The sequence below is a fragment of the Lagenorhynchus albirostris genome, chromosome 13, assembly GCF_949774975.1.
Source record: "Lagenorhynchus albirostris chromosome 13, mLagAlb1.1, whole genome shotgun sequence".
NCBI classification, from domain to species: domain Eukaryota; kingdom Metazoa; phylum Chordata; class Mammalia; order Artiodactyla; family Delphinidae; genus Lagenorhynchus; species Lagenorhynchus albirostris.
The window spans coordinates 43418228-43437480 of NC_083107.1; the positions used below are offsets into that span (position 1 = coordinate 43418228).

General features: G+C 41.4%; 1 protein-coding gene across 2 annotated transcripts in view; it reads right to left on the minus strand.

Annotated features, from left to right (window-relative positions):
• The window catches only part of EML6 (EMAP like 6), a 315311-nt gene that overhangs the window by 127303 nt on the left and 168755 nt on the right, over window positions 1–19253 (minus strand). For both annotated transcript variants that reach the window (XM_060170079.1, XM_060170080.1), the window contains exon 7: window positions 1486–1687. In XM_060170079.1, coding sequence (XP_060026062.1) covers window positions 1486–1687 — 202 coding nt within the window. The remainder of the gene's footprint in view (window positions 1–1485; window positions 1688–19253) is intronic.

Consider the following 19253-nt stretch of genomic DNA (forward strand, 5'->3'; position numbering starts at 1 on the left):
TCACGCTGCTTTTAGCCTTGTACTATTTTAAGCAATGTAAGCTTTGCTTGACTAGCATGAAGAAACCATCACTCCTCAGCAAACTGCACTAATCTTATAAAGCCGCTAAGCTAATCTTTATCAAGAAATTATGACTTATACCCTTCCTACATTTCAATACTCAGTGTAAAAATGCCATTTAAAACTTTAGCCAAATTAATGGTTAAGGAAAGTAATACAAATTCTGGCAGTAAGGGCTCTTTGCAATTCTAAGACTCAACACAGTTGTTAAAATATAAAAGCCAAAAACTTCCTTGAAGTCCCTTCTATCTGGATGGGTATGAATCGAGTTTCTTGGGTGTCTGAATAACTTGGCATTGGTTTGGCTCAGAGTAATGGAAGGAAAAGGAAGAGAGGAGGAGGAAGTGAGTGTAGAGAAGTAAAAGCCAAATAAACATTTATGTCACATGAAGAGAAAATTGTAATCGTTTTCACTGATTTTTAGATTGATGAGGCTTTAGTGCTCAGTAGAAACTCAAAAATGGTTTTATCTTTGGATTTATGCTTTTCTAATGAGTATACCCATTGCAACTGGATTCAATTCACAAACATACAGAATAAGGGCGGGGCGGGGGGAGCAGTGACCTTTAGTCTAGTATACAGTGCTCCACTTTAGCTATTCAAACCCAGAAGCAGTAATCCATCAACTGAATATCAATCAGTCTCTTCCTCTCACTGTCACGGACTCTCTTTCTGGCCTGCTTATTGCTGAGCACACTTAAAGCTCAGTAGTACGGAAATACTGGAATCAGTGGAATAGTCTTCATCTCACACTTTCAAATCAGTCTTTCAACAGTCTCAAGAACAGTGGAAGCATAATCACTTTGCTCATGTTACTACTGTCGTGTTCTCAAATAACAGGTGATCCATAGTGAGAACACTTGAGGCCCTAAAAAAATGGGCATATTTTCTTAGGAACCCGCACTTTCCTTTGATCTGAAGACATTGTAAATTCTCACAGGGAATTTTGAGCAAAGAAAGAATTAATGACTCACGTGCTAAAGACGACTTTGAAAATCAGAATTTCAGTTCTCTTGGTGATGTTTAGTCTGTGACTAAACTGATGAGTGACTCAGCTGTGAAATTGCCAGGCTGCCTCCAGCAGGACCGAAGGTACAGGAAGAAACATGATCTTATCACAGATGAGTGCACTCAGCTTACATCTTCAGCTGGAAGAGACCTGGAGGCCAATCTAACCAGCAGCAGTGAATTTTCACTTCTAAGAACATATTTTTGACTTAAGATGGAGCCAAAGAAAGATAGCAACAAGAAAAGGTCAAGAAGCCAACTGTTGTTAAGCAAAATGGCTTAACATTCTGTTTGGAAATTGTGAGGTTCTGCACTGTGGGTTATCCTTCTCTGAAAGTAATAAACAAATTTGGGCAAACTGAATCTGTTATCCCAGGGAGGTGAGTGAGGTTACAGCCACCACTTCTAGGGCCTCACCTGACAGAGCGGTCATCGCTGCCTGTCACAGCCAGCGGCTTCTTGGGGTGCAGGGCCAGAGCCCAGAGCTCCCCCTCACAGTGGCCCTGCAGGATCAGCATTGGCTTGTCCCGTTCTCGCACGATCACTTCAAATATCTCGCTGTCCTGGGTCCCTGCTAGAAGGCGGTCTGCTTTCCAGCACACACTCCGGATAGAGAGGCCTGACGAAAATAAATGAATAAAATAAACGCATATCTCCACACCATTCACAAATAAAACACCTAAAGTTAATACCCTGTCACCGGGATAGCACCTAAGGCAACACATCTGAACAGTGCCTGGGGGTGGAGAATCAACTCCACACACCACCCTGTGTTATTGACCACTGCCTTCTGTGTGTTAGTTGTTCCCCCGACCCCTTGTGATTTATTTTGTAAAGGAGTGATTGCTCTTTCCTGTCTGACTTAGGCTAACTGTGTTTCTACAGCAGGGTCTATATTAAATACAACACCTTAAAGTGAATATAAGAACAGGAATTGGTCTTTATGAAAACCTAACCCTCTATGAAACAATTTCCTTCTGATTTGCTATGGAAAAGTTAATAATCACTTCAATCTTTAGGATGCTAACATTGTAATAAAATTATACGTGGGTGATACTACAGGACGGTTGATTATCATATTAGGCAAGTTCAGTATGTATTTGATCAGAACCTAGACTCATTCTGCTGGATAAATAGATGCATCCGTGTCCCAGAAATATGCAAATGAAACTCTAATTTCAGTCTCAGAATACCATCAAACATCTGAAGATGTTTTTCCTCACTGACTTAACGATTTATGGAATCTTCTCTAAGAGCACAGTACTCCCTTTTAAACCCAACCTTCCTCCGTATTATTCCATCCTCTTCAGGCAGATCCCCACCTGCCTGCCTGCGTGTTGATCTGGGCTTCTCTCAGTCTGTTCTATTCCTCACCAGCTACATTATTTACATACATAGTGAATTTTCTCACGTCTGAATTAGAAATGCAGAAGCAATCCCACTTTCATAACTTTAAACTACTTAAGGATGTGATAAGCTTTGAGATCTGAGTTGTCTCCCCGTCTGGATTTGTGTCTTTTGTGTAGAAAATGCCAGAAATCAGAACACCTGGACTTCAGTCCTGCTCTACACCCGATTGGCCAGACATACCAGGGAGAGTCCCCTTTTCTCTGGGGACCAGTTTTTCTCCCCTTAAATGCAGATTGTAATTATGGAGACCATGTAATTTATCATCCAAATCAGGACCCCTCTGCAAGTAAAAGTAGGCTCTAGAAATCATTAAATTTACATAACTCTGTAAAATATTTATTAACCAAGAAAGCAGCTTTACTATAATGAAAAACCTATTAAATAATTCTATCAAAAATATTTTCAAATCTAAAATTATAATGACACTTTATCACAGAATGAAAGGTCTAGGACAGAGGGACGAATAGGCAGACACACAGAAGGTTTTTAGGGCCATGAAACTCCGTAGGACCTATAATGGTAGGTATATGTTATTATACATGCGTCAAAACTCACAGAATATACAACACCAACAGTGAACCCTAATGTGAGCTATAGGCTTTCGGTGATGATATGTCAATGCAGGTTCATCCACTGTAACCAATGTACCATTCTGGTGGGCAATGTTGATAGGGAGGCTGTGTGTGTATGAGGACAGAGGTAAATGAGAAATCTCTGTACCTTCCATTCAATTTTGCTGCGAACCTAAAACTGCTCTAAAAAAAATAAAGTCTGTTAAAAAAAATCCAGGACAACTGATGGGACAATATAAGGTTTAATTGAGGGTATCTGGACACCATAACTGAAATCCTCATTTATTTTTAATACTTATTTTTGGCTGTGTTGGGTCTTCGCTGCTGTGTGCGGGCTTTCTCTAGTTGCGGTGAGCAGGGGCTACTCTTCACTGCAGTGCACGGGCTTCTCATTGCAGTGGCTTCTCTTGTTGTGGAGCATGGGCTCTAGGCACGCAGGCTTCAGTAGTTGTGGCACACAGGCTTAGTAATTGTGGCTCACGGGCTCCAGAGCACAGGCTCAGCAGTTGTGGTGCACGGGCTTAGCTGCTCTGTGACATGTGCGATCTTCCTGGACCAGGGCTCAAACCCGTGTCTCCTGCATTGGCAGGCGGATTCTTAACCACTGCACCACCAGGGAAGTTCTTGAAATCCTCATCTCAACTCACTGTGGTCTTGAAAGTATCCAATGAGATAATGAATTTGTTTACAAAAAGTATTTTTTTTAAGGTACAAGGCTATTATTACATGAGATAACTCTCTTTACTTCCTGCTCTGAATTCATTATTATGTGTCTTGAAATGGAAGGAGACAGCACACAGGCAGATTTATTATTCCTGCTGTGAGTAGTAAGTAGGGATACCTTGGCAACGGCTAGTTCAGGGTCACTCAAAATCCTCCACTGCAAACATCACGACGGGCTTTCAAGATTGAAAAGGACAGATGTGTGGGGAAAGCAGTCGGGATAAGATGGCAGGCTAACAGGGCAGGAAGCTCAGCTAAGGAGGAAACAATCCTTTTGCTACTGTCCCTTTCTCATCCTTATCTTTTTCCCATGCCTTATTATTAACATGTTCTTATTTTCTCTAGGAAGGGGGTGAATTTGTTGTCTCCCCAGCAGGCTTTGCATCATCTACAATTTTATTACAGGAAAGGTATAATACTTTGTTCTTCAGAAATAGGAAGTAAATAGGGATATTAATTATATTCCAAAATTGGCAAAAAAATTTAAAGAATTTACTAGTTTATTATATTCATTGTCCATTTCCTCTCACTAATGTCTGTGAAAACAAGAGTTTTCTCAGTTTTATACACTGCTGTATCCTCAGTACCTAGCACAGTGTCTGGCATGCGGTAGATGCTCAATAAGAATTGATGAATGAATAAAATAAAACATTCAAATCACAAACATTTCTCAAGTCTTGGAGAGACCAAGAAATAAAAGACAACATCTCCACCCTCAACAAGACCCTTCAAAGAAGGAAGGATATATTCATTTATTTATACAAAAAATTTTTATTGAGCACCTATTACATGCCCAAGACTGGAGCCTGAACAGTAAAGAAGCCAGGCTCATGCCCTCATGGATTTTGCACTCTAAGGAGGAGCCAGACATTTGTAAGCAGAGATATATATATTCATTTTATGAATATACAATAGGGAAAGGACAGTTTCTGCCATAAATGGTGTTGGGAAAACTAGACAGCCACATGCAAAAGAAACATATGAAATAAACTCAAAATGGATTAAAGACTTGAATATAAGACCTGAAAACATAAAACTCCTAGATGAAAACATAGGTGGTAAGCTCTTTGACATCAGTCTTGGCTATAATTTTTTGGCTCTGACACCAAAAGCAAAAACAACAAAAGCAAAAGTAAACAAGTGAGACTACATCAAACTAGAAAGCTTCTGCACAGCAAAGGAAACCATCAACAAAATGGTAAGGCAACCTACCAAATGGGAGAAGATATTTGCAAATCATACATCTGATAAGCGGTTAATATCCAAAATATATAGAGAACTCATACAACTCAATAGCAAAAACCCCCACACAATCTGATTAAAAAATGGGCAGAGGATCTGAATAGACACTTTCCCAAAGAAGACATACAGATAGTCAACAGAAACAAGAAATGATGCTCCACATCCCTAATCATCAGAGAACTGCAAATCAAAACCACAATGAGGGAATTCCTTGGCGGTCCAGTGGTTAGGACGCCATGCTTCCACTGCAGGGGGCAGGGGTCTGATCCCTGGTCAGGGGACTAAGACCCTGCAAGCTGCAGGGTGCAGCCGAAAACACAAAAACCAAAACCATAATGAGATGTTATCTCATACTTATTACAGTGGCTGTTATTTTTTCAAAAAGACAAGAAATAACAAGTGTTGGCAAGAATGTGGGGCAAAGGGAACACTTGGGCACTGTGGGAATGTAAATTGGTATAGCCACTATGGGTAACACCATGGAGGTTCCTCAAAAATTAAAAATAGAACTACTGTATGATCCAACACTGCTGCTTCTGAAGCAAACAAAAACACTAACTCTAAAAGGCATCTGCACCCCCATGTTCACTGCAACATTACTCACAATAGCCATGACATGCAAACAACCTAAGCGTCCATCAATGGATAAAGAAAATGTGATACATACATATACAATAGAATATCATTCAGCTACAAAAAAAGGAATTATTGCTATTTGGGACAACATGGGTGACTTTTGAAGGCATACTGCTAAGCAAAATAAGTCAGACAGAGAAAGACAAATACTGTATGATCTCACTTTTATGTGGAATCTAAAATATAAAAGTAAAAACAAACCCAAAAAACTCACAGATACAGAGAACAGATTGGTGATTGCCAGAGGTAGGGGTGGGCAGTAGGCAAAATGGGTGAAGGTAGTCAGAGGCACAAACTTCCAGTTACAAAATAAACAGGTCCTGGGGGTGTAATGGACAGCATGATGAACATGTACAATGTACATTTAGTAATATCGTAACGTATATTTGAGAGTAGCTAATGTATCTTGAAAGTGGATTTTAAAAGTTTTCATCACAAGAATAAAAATTTGTAACTATGTGTGGTAATGGACATTAACTAGGCTTATTGTGGTCATTGCTTTGAGACAAATATATCCATTATGTATAGACAACACATATAATACATACATATTATAATATATGTAATATAATATATATTATATATATACACACATTGTATATAATCATCATGTTGTATACCTGAAACTGTTATATGTCAATTATATCAGTAAAAATGATATATACATACATATATACAGCTATATATATACACATCTTATATATCTTAGCAATGTTACATATTTTAACTGTTATCAAAATACTCAAAGCACAATCCTTTTATAATTCCATTGACTGTCCTAAAGACTCACCCTTTCCAAGCAGGCCTGGCACCCAAGGCACTACTATAAGCATGAACAGGCCAGTTCTTCCCATTTTCCTCCAACAGTGTATTCCTCCATCCCCTAAGACTAAATGGCTTGAAAACAGAATTTCTTCCAAAGGACCAGCACTGTATTTGATCCAGCGTACAAACATTTTTCTCCCCACCACCCCCACTATTTTTTAACTTCTTATTTGGGGAACAAATTCAGAAAGGTCAAGAATATTATAACAACAACCCATCACATGGAATCAATGTGTTAACATTTTAAAAATATTTGCTTTGTCTTTAAGAGGTTTAGAACAAAAAAGAACCTTCCACCTCATCCTAGACTGATGAGGCAGTCCAACTACACAGCACCCAACTGTGTTTTCAGACTGTGTCCAGGGAGTTCTTGGATTCCTAAAAGAGCCGCAGGGGCCTGGCAAGGAGAGCGCAGGGAAATGAGGGGCGAGAGGCAGAGTCTGAGGATCCAACCCCTGCTTTTCCCTCAACAACTCACAGTCTGTGTTTTCTAGCGGATTTCATTTGAAAAAAAGTGTTCCACTGAACTAACCAACAAAAGGGAGAAGATTTACATGTAGCAAAGGCAATGAACTTAAACTGATAATGGATTATTTCTGACTAAGTAGGGGCAGGGGAAGAAGGAGAGAGAGAGAACCAGGGGAGGAGTCTTTTCATTTTCATTGTTTGCATCATAAACCTAATGAGCTGTGAACATTTTCTCTGGAGACCAGCTCAGGATCTCCACAAACACTCAGTTCTTCAAAGAGATAAATTGGATTTTGTCGCATCAGACAAGTCGACCCCAGGGCTCTACCTACAGAGGCAGACAGGATGCTAGGCCACTCTCACTTCCCAGAGAACCATTTAAAATAGGAATGACTTGTAAATTTTGGAGATTAATCCATTGTCAGTTGCTTCATTTGCAAATATTTTCTCCCATTCTGAGGGTTGTCTTTTGGTCTTGTTTATGGTTTCCTTTGCTGTGCAAAAGCTTTTAAATTTCATTAGGTCCCATTTGTTTATTTTTGTTTTTATTTCCATTTCTCTAGGAGGTGGATCAAAAAGGATCTTGCTGTGATTTATGTCATAGAGTGTTCTGCCTATGTTTTCCTCTAAGAGTTTTATAGTGTCTGGCCTTACATTCAGGTCTCTAATCCATTTTATTTTTGTGTATGGTGTTAGGAAGTGTTCTAATTTCATTATTTTACATGTAGCCATCCAGTTGTCCCAGCACTACTTATTGAAGAGGCTATCTTTTCTCCATTGCATATTCTTGCCTCCTTTATCAAAGATAAGGTGGCCATATATATGTGGGTTTATCTCTGGTCTTTCTATTCTGTTCCATTGATCTATATTTCTGTTTTTGTGCCAGTATCATACTGTCTTCATTACTATAGCTTTGTAGTATAGTCTGAAGTCAGGAAGCCTGATTCCTCCAGATCCATTTTTCGTTTGCAAGATTGCTTTGGCTATTTGGGGTATTTTGTGTTTCCATACAAATTGAGAAATTTTTAGTTCTGTGAAAAATGCCATTGGTAGTTTGATAGGGATTGCATTGAACTACCATACGACCCAGCAATCCCACTACAGGGCATATACCCTGAGAAAACCATAATTCAAAAACAGTCATGCACCAAAATGTTCATTACAGCTCTATTTACAATAGCCAGGAGATGGAAGCAACCTAAGTGTCCATCATCGGATGAATGGATAAAGAAGATGTGGCACATATATACAATGGAATATTACTCAGCCATAAAAATAAATGAAATTGAGTTATTTGTAGTGAGGTGGATGGAAATAAAGTCTGTCATACAGAGTGAAGTAAGTCAGAAAGAGAAAAATAAATACCATATGCTAACACATATATACGGAATCTAAGAAAAAAAGGTCATGTAGAACCTAGGGGTAAGACGGGAATAAAGACACAGACCTACTAGAGAATGGACTTGAGGATATGGGGGGGAGGGGTAAGCTGTGACGGGGTGGGAGAGTGGCATGATATACACTACTGGGTGTGAGGTGGATAGCTGGTGGGAAGCAGCCGCATGGTGTGGGGAGATCAGCTCAGTGCTTTGTGACCGCCTGGGGGGGTGGGATAGGGAGAGTGGGAGGGAGGGAGACCTAGGAGGGAGAAGATATGGTAACGTATGTATATGTGTGGCTGATTCAGTTTGTTATAAAGCAGAAACTAACACACCATTGTGAAGCAATTATACTCCAATAAAGATGTTAAAAATAAATAAATAAATAAGAATTAAACAACAAAAAAATTTAAAAAAATTTAAAAAAAGGAATGACTTCCTAAGGACACCTCAGTGGATAGAGAGCTGTATTCAAGTTTCCTAATAACGTCCCGTTTAGGAACGTTATTGGTCACCTCAGGCTGGCCGAGGTGACCATTGCTTTGTGAAGTATTAAGTTGGCTTTGTTTCTTTATCTTCTGCTCTGGGAGTCAGACAAATATAGGGTATTATCTGGACTACGGTTAGAAATCCACCAGGAGTGAAAAGAGAGCCAGGGAAAACCATCCTAATTATTTTAAACTACAGAAATTCTCCTTTCTTCTTAAAAAGTGCATGTTTCAGAGACTCTTGACAGAATGAACTGAAAGCATTTTGCTGAATTGGTGAGGGGTGCACATTTTGGACACGGGGGCCTTCTCGGCCGCTCGTTCTACGATGAGAAATGCGGGGTTCTGGCCTGTGCTTGGTCCAGACAGCCAGCAGATGGCAGTAGAGAGCAACCACCCACCTCAACATAAAAATCCTAGAGGCTAAGATCAAATTCTCACCAGCCCTTTGCCCGGATTTTATACTCAGACCAGGGAGTGGGAAACAGTATCCTTTCAATCCCCTCTGTGACAGTTCTGAAACCTGGGCATGGGAGATCTAGTCCATGAGTATCATGAGTATCAACACAGACCTAAAGGACATTGCTTATTTTCCACTAGGTCATTGAATGGTTAAGTACATGGACTGGATTTATAGCCCAGCTCTGTGACATGGCAAGCATTTAACCTTTCAAAGCTTCAGTTGCCCTACCTGTAAATTGCAGAGAATATTAGCACTCACACATCACAGCCCTGTTACGAGGATTCAATGCAATCGTATATTTAAACACTTGACCCAGTGTCTGGTACTTAGGGAACTAATCAATAAATATCAGTTGTTATTATTTTTACCCAGCAGGTTTTTATTGAGTTCACATCTCAATGGAGAACAACCTGCTGTGCGTGTGGTCAGATTCCATCCCCAGGCAGGGTCAGCACCACGAGCTATGAAGTTGCTGCTTTTGCCTTTCCTTGAGTCTCTTAGTTACATCCTTGTGTTACAACTTATTTGTCGTGTTGTTTGTTACCATTTTTTTAAATAGATCTTTATTGGAGTATAATTGCTTTACAATACTGTGTTAGTTTCTGTTGTACACCAAAGTGAATCAGCCATATGCATACATACCCCCTCCCTCCTGAGCCTCCCTCCCACCCTCCCTATCCCACCTCTCTAGGTCATTTTGATGTGCCAGCACTGCCGACTCTCAGAAGGAAAGGCTATATCTGGCAAAGAGAACTCTTTGGAGAATAAAATGGTTTATTTCCCTCAGTTGTTTGGCCCAAGAAGGGAAGACTGGCAGCTGGGAGGGGGTTGGTATTGATACTTATTAGTGTTCTTAAATCTGGTGCACCGAGGCCTGATATATGGTAAAGGGCCAAGAGCAGTTGCTCCAACACTTACTGTCCATCAGAAACTACACAGAAAGTGTTTTTAAAACAGGGATGCCCAGGGAATTCCCTGGCAGTCCAGTGGTTAGGACTCTGTGCTTTCACTGTTGAGGGGGCGGGTTCGATCCCTGGTCGGGGAACTAAGATCCCCACAAGCCTCGCGGCGTGGGCGAAAACAAAACAAAACAAAACAAAACAAAACAAAACAAAACATGGATGCCTGGACCCTACTCAGAAGTTCCTCTCAGTTGCTCTGGAGTGGAGCTGGGCATAGTTATTTTTAGCTCACCAGGGCTGAGAACCACTTGTTGAGAACCAACCACTATCAAGCTGTTCCCAAACTAGTGTGCGTTCTCAGACTTTAGTCAGACTGCTGAAAATTCAGATTTCCAGGCTGATTCTAATGCAGTGGTTCTTCAACCAAACGTTGGAAAACTCCACTCTAGTAGATTAGAAAGCTGAACGCCTGATGAGCAGATAGCCAAAAATAAGTGCAACTTTGAGAAATCCTTTTGGAGTCAAACAAGCAAGTTCTGTAAATGGGCAGGAACGGTTCTCCCAGACATTCCCAGCCCTGCACCCAGAGCTTTGCACATGTGCCCAGGAAGGCTCACAGTGACTCAGGAGGAGGCCCTCGGACAACACCAGGCCATAGGTAGGGACAGGAAATATATAAATGAGGAAATTACAGCACAGACAGTTTACCTTATTTGCCCCAAGTCCCAGAGCGAGCAGGTGATGGAGATAAAATGAGGATTCAGGCAGTGCCAGTCTGGAGCAAACTCTCTTCCCCACAAAGGTATTTCCCTTCTCTGTGGATGCGCACCCAGGACATGGTACCAAAGATCAAACAAGAGAGCATGATGGCCTTCTCCTACCAACCTAATCTTATTAAAAGTGAAGTACTAAGGAGCGCCCCAGATAAAAGGTAATAAAAGGACAAGAGGGAGAGAGATTTCACTCAGAGGGAAGAGGGAGTGTTGGGAGGGGGTGTGGGAAAACTGCGCCCCCCCCCACAACCAGCAGGAGGTGGCTGAGGTGCCTAGGGAGTCTGGAGGTGGGCCAGGGGCTCTGGCGGCCTAGGGTAATGTGGAAGGCAGAGTTCGGAACCTAAGGGGAACAAGAGGGAGGGAAGGCGGGCATCTCCCCAGGGATTCGTGAGCACCAATGACCAGGGAACAGGAGTGGCTTTATGATTCACAGAGCCCAGTACAAAAGGGAAATGTGAGGTCCCCTTGTTTAAAACTGATTAAGAATTTCAAGATCAAGAGATATGGGAACATATGTATATGTTTAACTGATTCACTTTGTTATAAAGCAGAAACTAACACACCATTGTAAAGCAATTATACCCCAATAAAGATGTTAAAAAAAAAGAATTTCAAGATGATGACAGCAAGCACTAAACCAAGTGTAGGGCCCTCCTGCAAGTAGGCAGAGCTCATGCCCCGGGAGCCAGCCGTGCCTGGGGACCCCCAGAGCTGCTGCAGGAAATACGGGATCCTGCATGCAGAGCGCCTAGCACAAAGCACCACGAGCCTGCAGCATGAAGTGCCCATGGCCTGCTGCTCCTGTTTACAAGGGCTCTCTGCCTGAGAACTTCCAGCAGATACTCTCTACAAAATCCACTCCTCAGGATCCCAAATCCCATAGCCTCAGGAATACTGAAGGATCCACACAGCCTAACGGGACCCCAGAGGACAGAAACACACTGCCAAGCCCGCTGCCTTCACCCCAGGGAAGGAACACCCAGGCTGGTCTTTGTAGGAGGCTGGCTGGGTCAGAGTGTTTACAGGGGAATTACTACCAGAACAAACCAGACAGTCAGCCTCTGCTTCTCTGACACCACGTCCCACACCAAGCCTGAACAAACAACAGGCGACGCTCCTCGGGTGGCACACCTCACCACCCGCAGCTCCTGCACGTTCCTCTGCAGGGCTTCCACTTGCTCAGAACACCAGTGATGCAGGAGGCCATAAAGGACAAAGGTGAGCAGACAGGGAGAGGTGATGGATACGATGGGAGTGGAGGTGAGCAATGAAGCACTCAGGGGACCAGGAGAACCACAGAAGATACTTGCTTTGTTTCTATCACCAACAAGGATGCTTTCAGATTTGTGAGTTGGTCCTTTGAACCTTCTATACCAGGGTTTCTCAGTTGCGGCACTGTGAACATTAGGGGCTGGCTAATTCTTAGTCGCGGTGTCTAACATTGCAATATGTCATTTTAGGATGTTTAGCAGCGTCCCTGGCCTCAGGAATGCCAGTAGCACCCTCCCAGTTGATAATCAAAAATGTCTCCACACAATGCCAAATGTCTTCCAGAAGATAAAAACGCCCCTGTTTCAGAACCACTGGACAGAATGATCCTCAATGTACTCTGAGGGGGAAAAATGGCAATAAGAAGAATGGGTAGTGGGGAAGAGTCACCTGCGCTCCCACCTCTGATCCTGCCCCACTCTAGTCCACTCTCTGCTCTGGAGCAGGTGGAGCCCTGACCGTGACACTCACCCCCTTAAGCCTTTCTATGACCTCCTACTGCTGGTCCGTGGGGGCCAAGCTTGAACACAGAAATTATCTGTTCCTCCCTCTGAAGCCTTTCACCTGTCACCGTGCACTCCAGTCACACGATGCACTCTTCATCATTGGTCCGTTTCCAGGGCGCCTGCGTGTGCCAGGCACTGTTCTAAGTGCTTGCTTGGGAGGCATCAGTGAACAAAGAGGCTCCTGCCCTTGTAGAAACAGACAACAGCCATAAGCATCACAAACAGGTGAGTTATACTGTTTGTTACAAGGTAAAAAGAAGATCTGTGAAGAGAGGATCAAGAGTGCGGGACGGTGGAGGCAGAGTGGGTTGCAATTTTAAATAAGGTCATCAGGGCAGCTTCACTTGAGCAAAGGAGAGGGGTAGTAATCATGCAGATTCCTGGGGAGAGTGATGCGGGCAGAGGGAGCAGCCTGGGCAGAGGGCAGAGCAGAGGGTGGGAGGCCTGAGGGGGAAAGGACCTGGTAGGCCATCCTAAGGATGTGTACTCCTTTTCTTCGGAAGATGGGAATCGTGGCAGGGTTCTGAGGAAATGTGACCTGGCTCATGTAAATTTCCAACAACTCCCTCCAGCTGCTATTCTGAGAATAACGGCTGAAGCAGGGACACAAGTTATAAAGCAACTGCAGTAGCCCGCGCGCAAGATGGTGGTTCAGACCAGTGAGGGGGCAGAGGAGATGGTGAGAAGGCTAAGAAGAGGCATCTTGTATCCTCGAGACTTCAGCCTCCTTCTCTTGCTCAACACTGAGGGAATGCTGCTTGACCTAATGCAAGATATCTCCAGATTCAGAGTCTACGGTTCATTAGACATAGCAACAATTCAATAAACATGTGTTGGGAGTTAAAATAAACACAGAAAAAACTCCAATAAAATGCATGAAGCACACTTTTTAGAAGAGCCTATCTAGTTCCCAGGCACGTTTCTGACACTTAGTAGATGCTTAATAAATGCTCATTGAATGGATAAGTAAATGAATAATGCATCTTACACTGTGTGACTAATTACTGTACTCCTTTAGACATCATCATTTACAACCATTAGCTCAAAGTATTTTATTACCATAGATGTAATTCATTTTGATTGCCTTGCTTTAAGAATTATTTTTGGCTTTTTTTGCTGCCACTGTAAGTCATTTAAGCTTCATTATTTTACCTAGGTCATAAATTTGTTTTAAAAATGATCAGACTCAAAATGCACTTTTGCTGAGTTTGGTGTGAGACTTGAGTTACAGCTCTAATCCTACAACGGCCCTGAGCTTCATTCTATTCATCATAAGGTGACAGAGTTCACGTGATGACATCATGTGGAACTCTATGTCTCTCCCAGCTTGAAAATTCCAGAACTTGATATTCACTGGAAAATGTACTGGAGGTCCACCATCCCATATATCTGAAATTTTTGGTGGTAGGCGCATTTTGGAATTTTGAAAATTTTGGATTTGGAACTCATGTAATAGATCCAGTGGAGTCTGGGGCAGCACCTTGAAATCAAATATTTCTGCAGTGAAGGGTATGAATATTCATACATATGAAGACAATAAACAGCTTCATAATAAGTGTAAGTCATGTTTTGCTGCCAAATTAGTTATAAATAATATTTTGGAAAAAAAAAAGTTGCACCCTTACCTAACACCATGTGCAAAAATTACCTCAAAAATGGATCAAAGACCTAAATGTAAGAGCCCAAACCATAAAACACTTATAAGAAATCTTAAGAGATCTTCATGAAATTGTATTGTATTTGGCAATAATTTTTTGCTATGACACCAAAAGCACAGGTAACAACACAGAAAAATAGATATATTGGATTACATCAAAATTAAAAACTTTTATGCATCATAGGACATAATTAACAGAGAAGGCAACCTATGCAATGGGAGAAAATATTTACAAATCATATATCTGATAATGGGGTTAATATCTAAGATATATAAAGAATATTTACAGCTTGGCAACAAAATAACAAATAACCTGATTTAAAAATGGGCAAAGGGAGTCGAAAACAAGATGGCAGAGTAGAAGGACGTGCTCTCACTCCCTCTTGCGAGAACACCAGAATCACAACAAGCTGCTGGACAATCATCGAAAGGAAGACACTGGAACTCACCAAAAAAAATACCCCACATCCAAAGACAAAGGAGAAGCCACAATGAGATCGTAGGAGGGGTGCAATCACAGTAAAATCAAATCCCATAACTGGTGGGTGGGTGACTCACAGACTGGCGAACACTTATACCACAGAAGTCCACCCACTGGAGTGAAGGTTCTGAGCCCCACGTCAGGCTTCCTAACCTGGGGGTCCGGCAACAGGAGGAGGATTCCTAGAGAATCACATTTTGAAGGATAGTGGGATTTGACTGCAGGACTTTGACAGGACTGGGGGAAACAGCGACTCCACCCTTGGAGGGCACACACAAAGTAGTGTGCGCATTGGGACCCAGGAGAAGGAGTAGTGACCCCACAGGAGACTGAACCAGACCTACATGCTAGTGTTGGAGGGTCTCCTGCAGAGGCAGGGGGGTTCTCTGTTTCACTGTGGGGACAAGGACACTGGCAGCAGAAGTTCTGGGAAGTACTCGTTGGCATGAGCCCTCCCAGAGTCTGTCATTAGCCACACCAAAGAGCCCAGGTAGGCTCCAGTGTTGGGGTGCCTCAGGCCAAACAACCAACAGGGAGGGAACCCAGCCCCACCCATCAACAGTCAAGTGGATTAAAGTTTTACTGAGCTCTGCATACCAGAGCAACAGTCAGCTCTACCCACCACCAGTCCCTCCCATCAGGAAATTGCACAAGCCTCTTAGATAGCCTCATGCACCAGAAGGCAGACAGCAGAAGCAAGAACTACAATCCTGCAGCCTGTGGAACAAAAACCACATTCATAGAAAGACAGACAAGATGAAAAGGCAGAGGGCTATGTACCAGATGAATGAACAAGATAAAACCCAGAAAAACAACTAAATGAAGTGGAGATACACAACCTTCCAGAAGAATTCAGAATGAAAATAGTGAAGATGATCCAGGACCTCAGAAAAAGAAGGGAGGCAAAGATCAAGAAGATGCAGGAAATGTTTAACAAAGGCCTAGAAGAATTAAAGAACAAACAGACAGATATAAACAATACAATAACTGAAATGAAAAATACACTAGAAGGAATCAATAGCAGAATAACTGAGGTAGAAGAATGGATAAGTGACCTGGAAGACAGAATGGTGGAATTCACTGCTGCAGAACAGATTAAAGAAAAAGGAGTGAAATGAAATGAAGACAGCCTAAGAGACCTCAGGAACAACATTAAACACAACAACATTCACATTATAGGGGTCTCAGAATGAGAAGAGAGAGAGAAAGGACCAGAGAAAATATTTGAAGACATTATAGTTGAAAACTTCCCTAACATGGGAAAGGAAATAGCCACCCAAGTCCAGGAAGCCCAGCCAGTCCCATACAGGATAAACCCAAGGAGAAACACGCCGAGACACATAGTAATCAAACTGGCAAAAATTAAAGACAAAGAAAAAGTATTGAAAGCAGCAAGGGAAAAACGACAAATAACATACAAGGGAACTCCCATAAGGTTAACAGTTGATTTCTCAGCAGAAACTCTACAAGCCAGAAGGGAGTGGCATGATATACTTAAAGTGATGAAAGGGAAGAACCTACAACCAAGATTACTCTACCCGTCAAGGAGCTCATTCAGATTCTATGGAGAAATCAAAAGCTTTACAGGCTTCCCTGGTGGCGCAGTGGTTGAGAATCCGCCTGTCAATGCAGAGGACACAGGTTTGTGCCCCGGTCCGGGAGGATACCACATGCCACGAAGCGGCTAGGCCCGTGAGCCATGGCCGCTGAGCCTGCGCACCCGGAGCCTGTGCTCCGCAACAGTGAGAGGCTCGTGTACCGCAAAAAAAAAAAAAAAAAAAAAGCTTTACAGACACGCAAAAGCGAAGAGAATTCAGCACCACCAAACCAGCTCTACAACAAATGCTAAAGGAACTTCTCTAAGTGGGAAACACAAGAGAAGAAAAGGACCTACAAAAACAAACCCAAAACAGTTAAGAAAATGGTCATAGGAACAAACATATCGATAATTACCTTTAGCGTGAATGTATTAAATGCTCCAACCAAAAGACACAGGCTTGTTGAATGGATACAAAAACAAGACCCATCTATATGCTGTCTACAAGAGACCCACTTCAGACCTAGGGACACATACAGACTGAAAGTGAGGGGATGGAAAAAGATATTCCATGCAAATGGAAATCAAAAGAAAACTGGAGTAGCAATACTCATATCAGATAAAGTAGACTTTAAAATAAAGAATGTTACAAGAGACAAGGAAGGACATTACATAATGATCAAGGGATCAATCCAAGAAGAAGATATAACAATTATAAATATATATGCACCCAATATAGGGGCACCTCAATACATAAGGCAACTGCTAACAGTTATAAAAGAGGAAATCGACAATAACACAATAATAGTGGGGGACTTTAACACCTCACTTACACGAATGGACAGATCAACCAAAATGAAAATAATTAAGGAAACAGAAGCTTTAAATTACACAATAGACCAGATACATTTAATTGATATTTATAGGACATTCCATCCAAAACCAGCATATTACACTTTCTTCTCAAGCGCACATGGAACATTCTTCAGGACAGATCACATCTTGGGTCACAAATCAAGCCTCAGTAAATTTAAGAAAATTGAAATCACACCAAGCATCTTTTCTGACCACAACGCTATGAGATTACAAATGAATTACAGGGAAAAAACATAAAAAGCACAAACACATGGAGCCTAAACAATATGTTACTAAATAACCAAGAGATCACTGAAGAAATCCAAGAGGAAATCAAAAAATACCTAGTGACAAATGACAATGAAAACACGATGATCCAAAACCTATGGGATGCAGCAAAAGCAGTTCTAAGAGGGAAGTTTATAGCAATACAATCCTACCTCAAGAAACAAGAAAAATCTCAAGTAAACAATCTAACCTGACACCTAAAGGAACTAGAGAAAGAAGAACAAACAAAACCAAAAGTTAGCAGAAGGAAAGAAATCATAAAGATCAGAGCAGAAATAAATGAAATAGAAACAAAGAAAACAATAGCAAAGATCAAAAAAACTAAAAGCTGGTTCTTTGAGAAGATAAACAAAATTGATAAACCATTAGCCAGACTCATCAACAAAAAGAGGGAGAGGACTCTAATCAATAAAATTAGAAAAGAAAAAGGAGAAGTTACAACAGACACCACAGAAATACAAAGCACCCTAAGAGACTACTACAAGCAACTCTATGCCAATAAAATGGAAAATCTGGAAGAAATGGACAAATTCTTAAAAAGGTATAACCTTCCAAGACTGAACCACGAAGAAACCGAAAATATGAACAGACCAATCACAAATAATGAAATTGAAACTGTGACTAAAAATCTTCCAACAAACAAAAGTCCAGGACAAGATGGCTTCACAGGTGAATTCCATCAAACATTTAGAGAAGAGCTAACACCCATCCTTCTCAAACTCTTCCAAAAAATTGCAGAAGAGGGAACACTCCGAAATTCATTCTGAGGCCACCACCACGCTGATACCAAAACCAGACAAAGATACTACAAAAAAAGAAAATTACAGACCAATATCACTGATGAATATAGATGCAAAAACCCTCAACAAAATACTAGCAAACAGAATCCAACAACACATGAAAAGGATCAGACACCATGATCAAGTGGGATTTATCCCAGGGATGCAAGGATTCTTCAATATATGCAAATCAATCAATGCGATACACCATATTAACAAATCGAAGAATAAAAGCCATGTGATCATCTCAATAGATGCAAAAAAGCTTTTGACAAAATTCAACACCCATTTATGATAAAAACTCTCCAGAAAGCGGGCATAGAGGGAAACTACCTCAACATAGTAAAGGCCATATACGACAAACCCACAGCAAACATCATTCTCAATGGTGAAAAACTGGAAGCATTTCCTCTAAGATCAGGAGCAAGACAAGGATGTCCACTCTCGCCACTATCATTCAACATAGTTTTGGAAGTCCTAGCCACGGCAATCAGAGAGGAAAAAGAAATAAAAGGAATACAGATTGGAAAAGAAGAAGTAAAACTGTCACTGTTTGCAGATGACATGATACTATACATAGATAATCCTAAAAATGCTACCAGAAAACTACTAGAGCTAATCAATGAATTTGGTAAAGTTGCAGGATACAAAATTAATGCACAGAAATCTCTTGCATTCCTATACATTAATGATGAAAAATCTGAAAGAGAAGTTAAGGAAACACTCCCATTTACCACTGCAACAAAAAGAATAAAATACCTAGGAATAAACCTACCTAAGGAGACAAAAGACTTGTATGCAGAAAACTATGACACTGATGAAAGAAATTAAAGATGATACCAACAGATGGAGAGATACCAAGTTCTTGGATTGGAAGAATCAATACTGTGAAAATGACTATACTACCCAAAGCAATCTACAGATTCAACGCA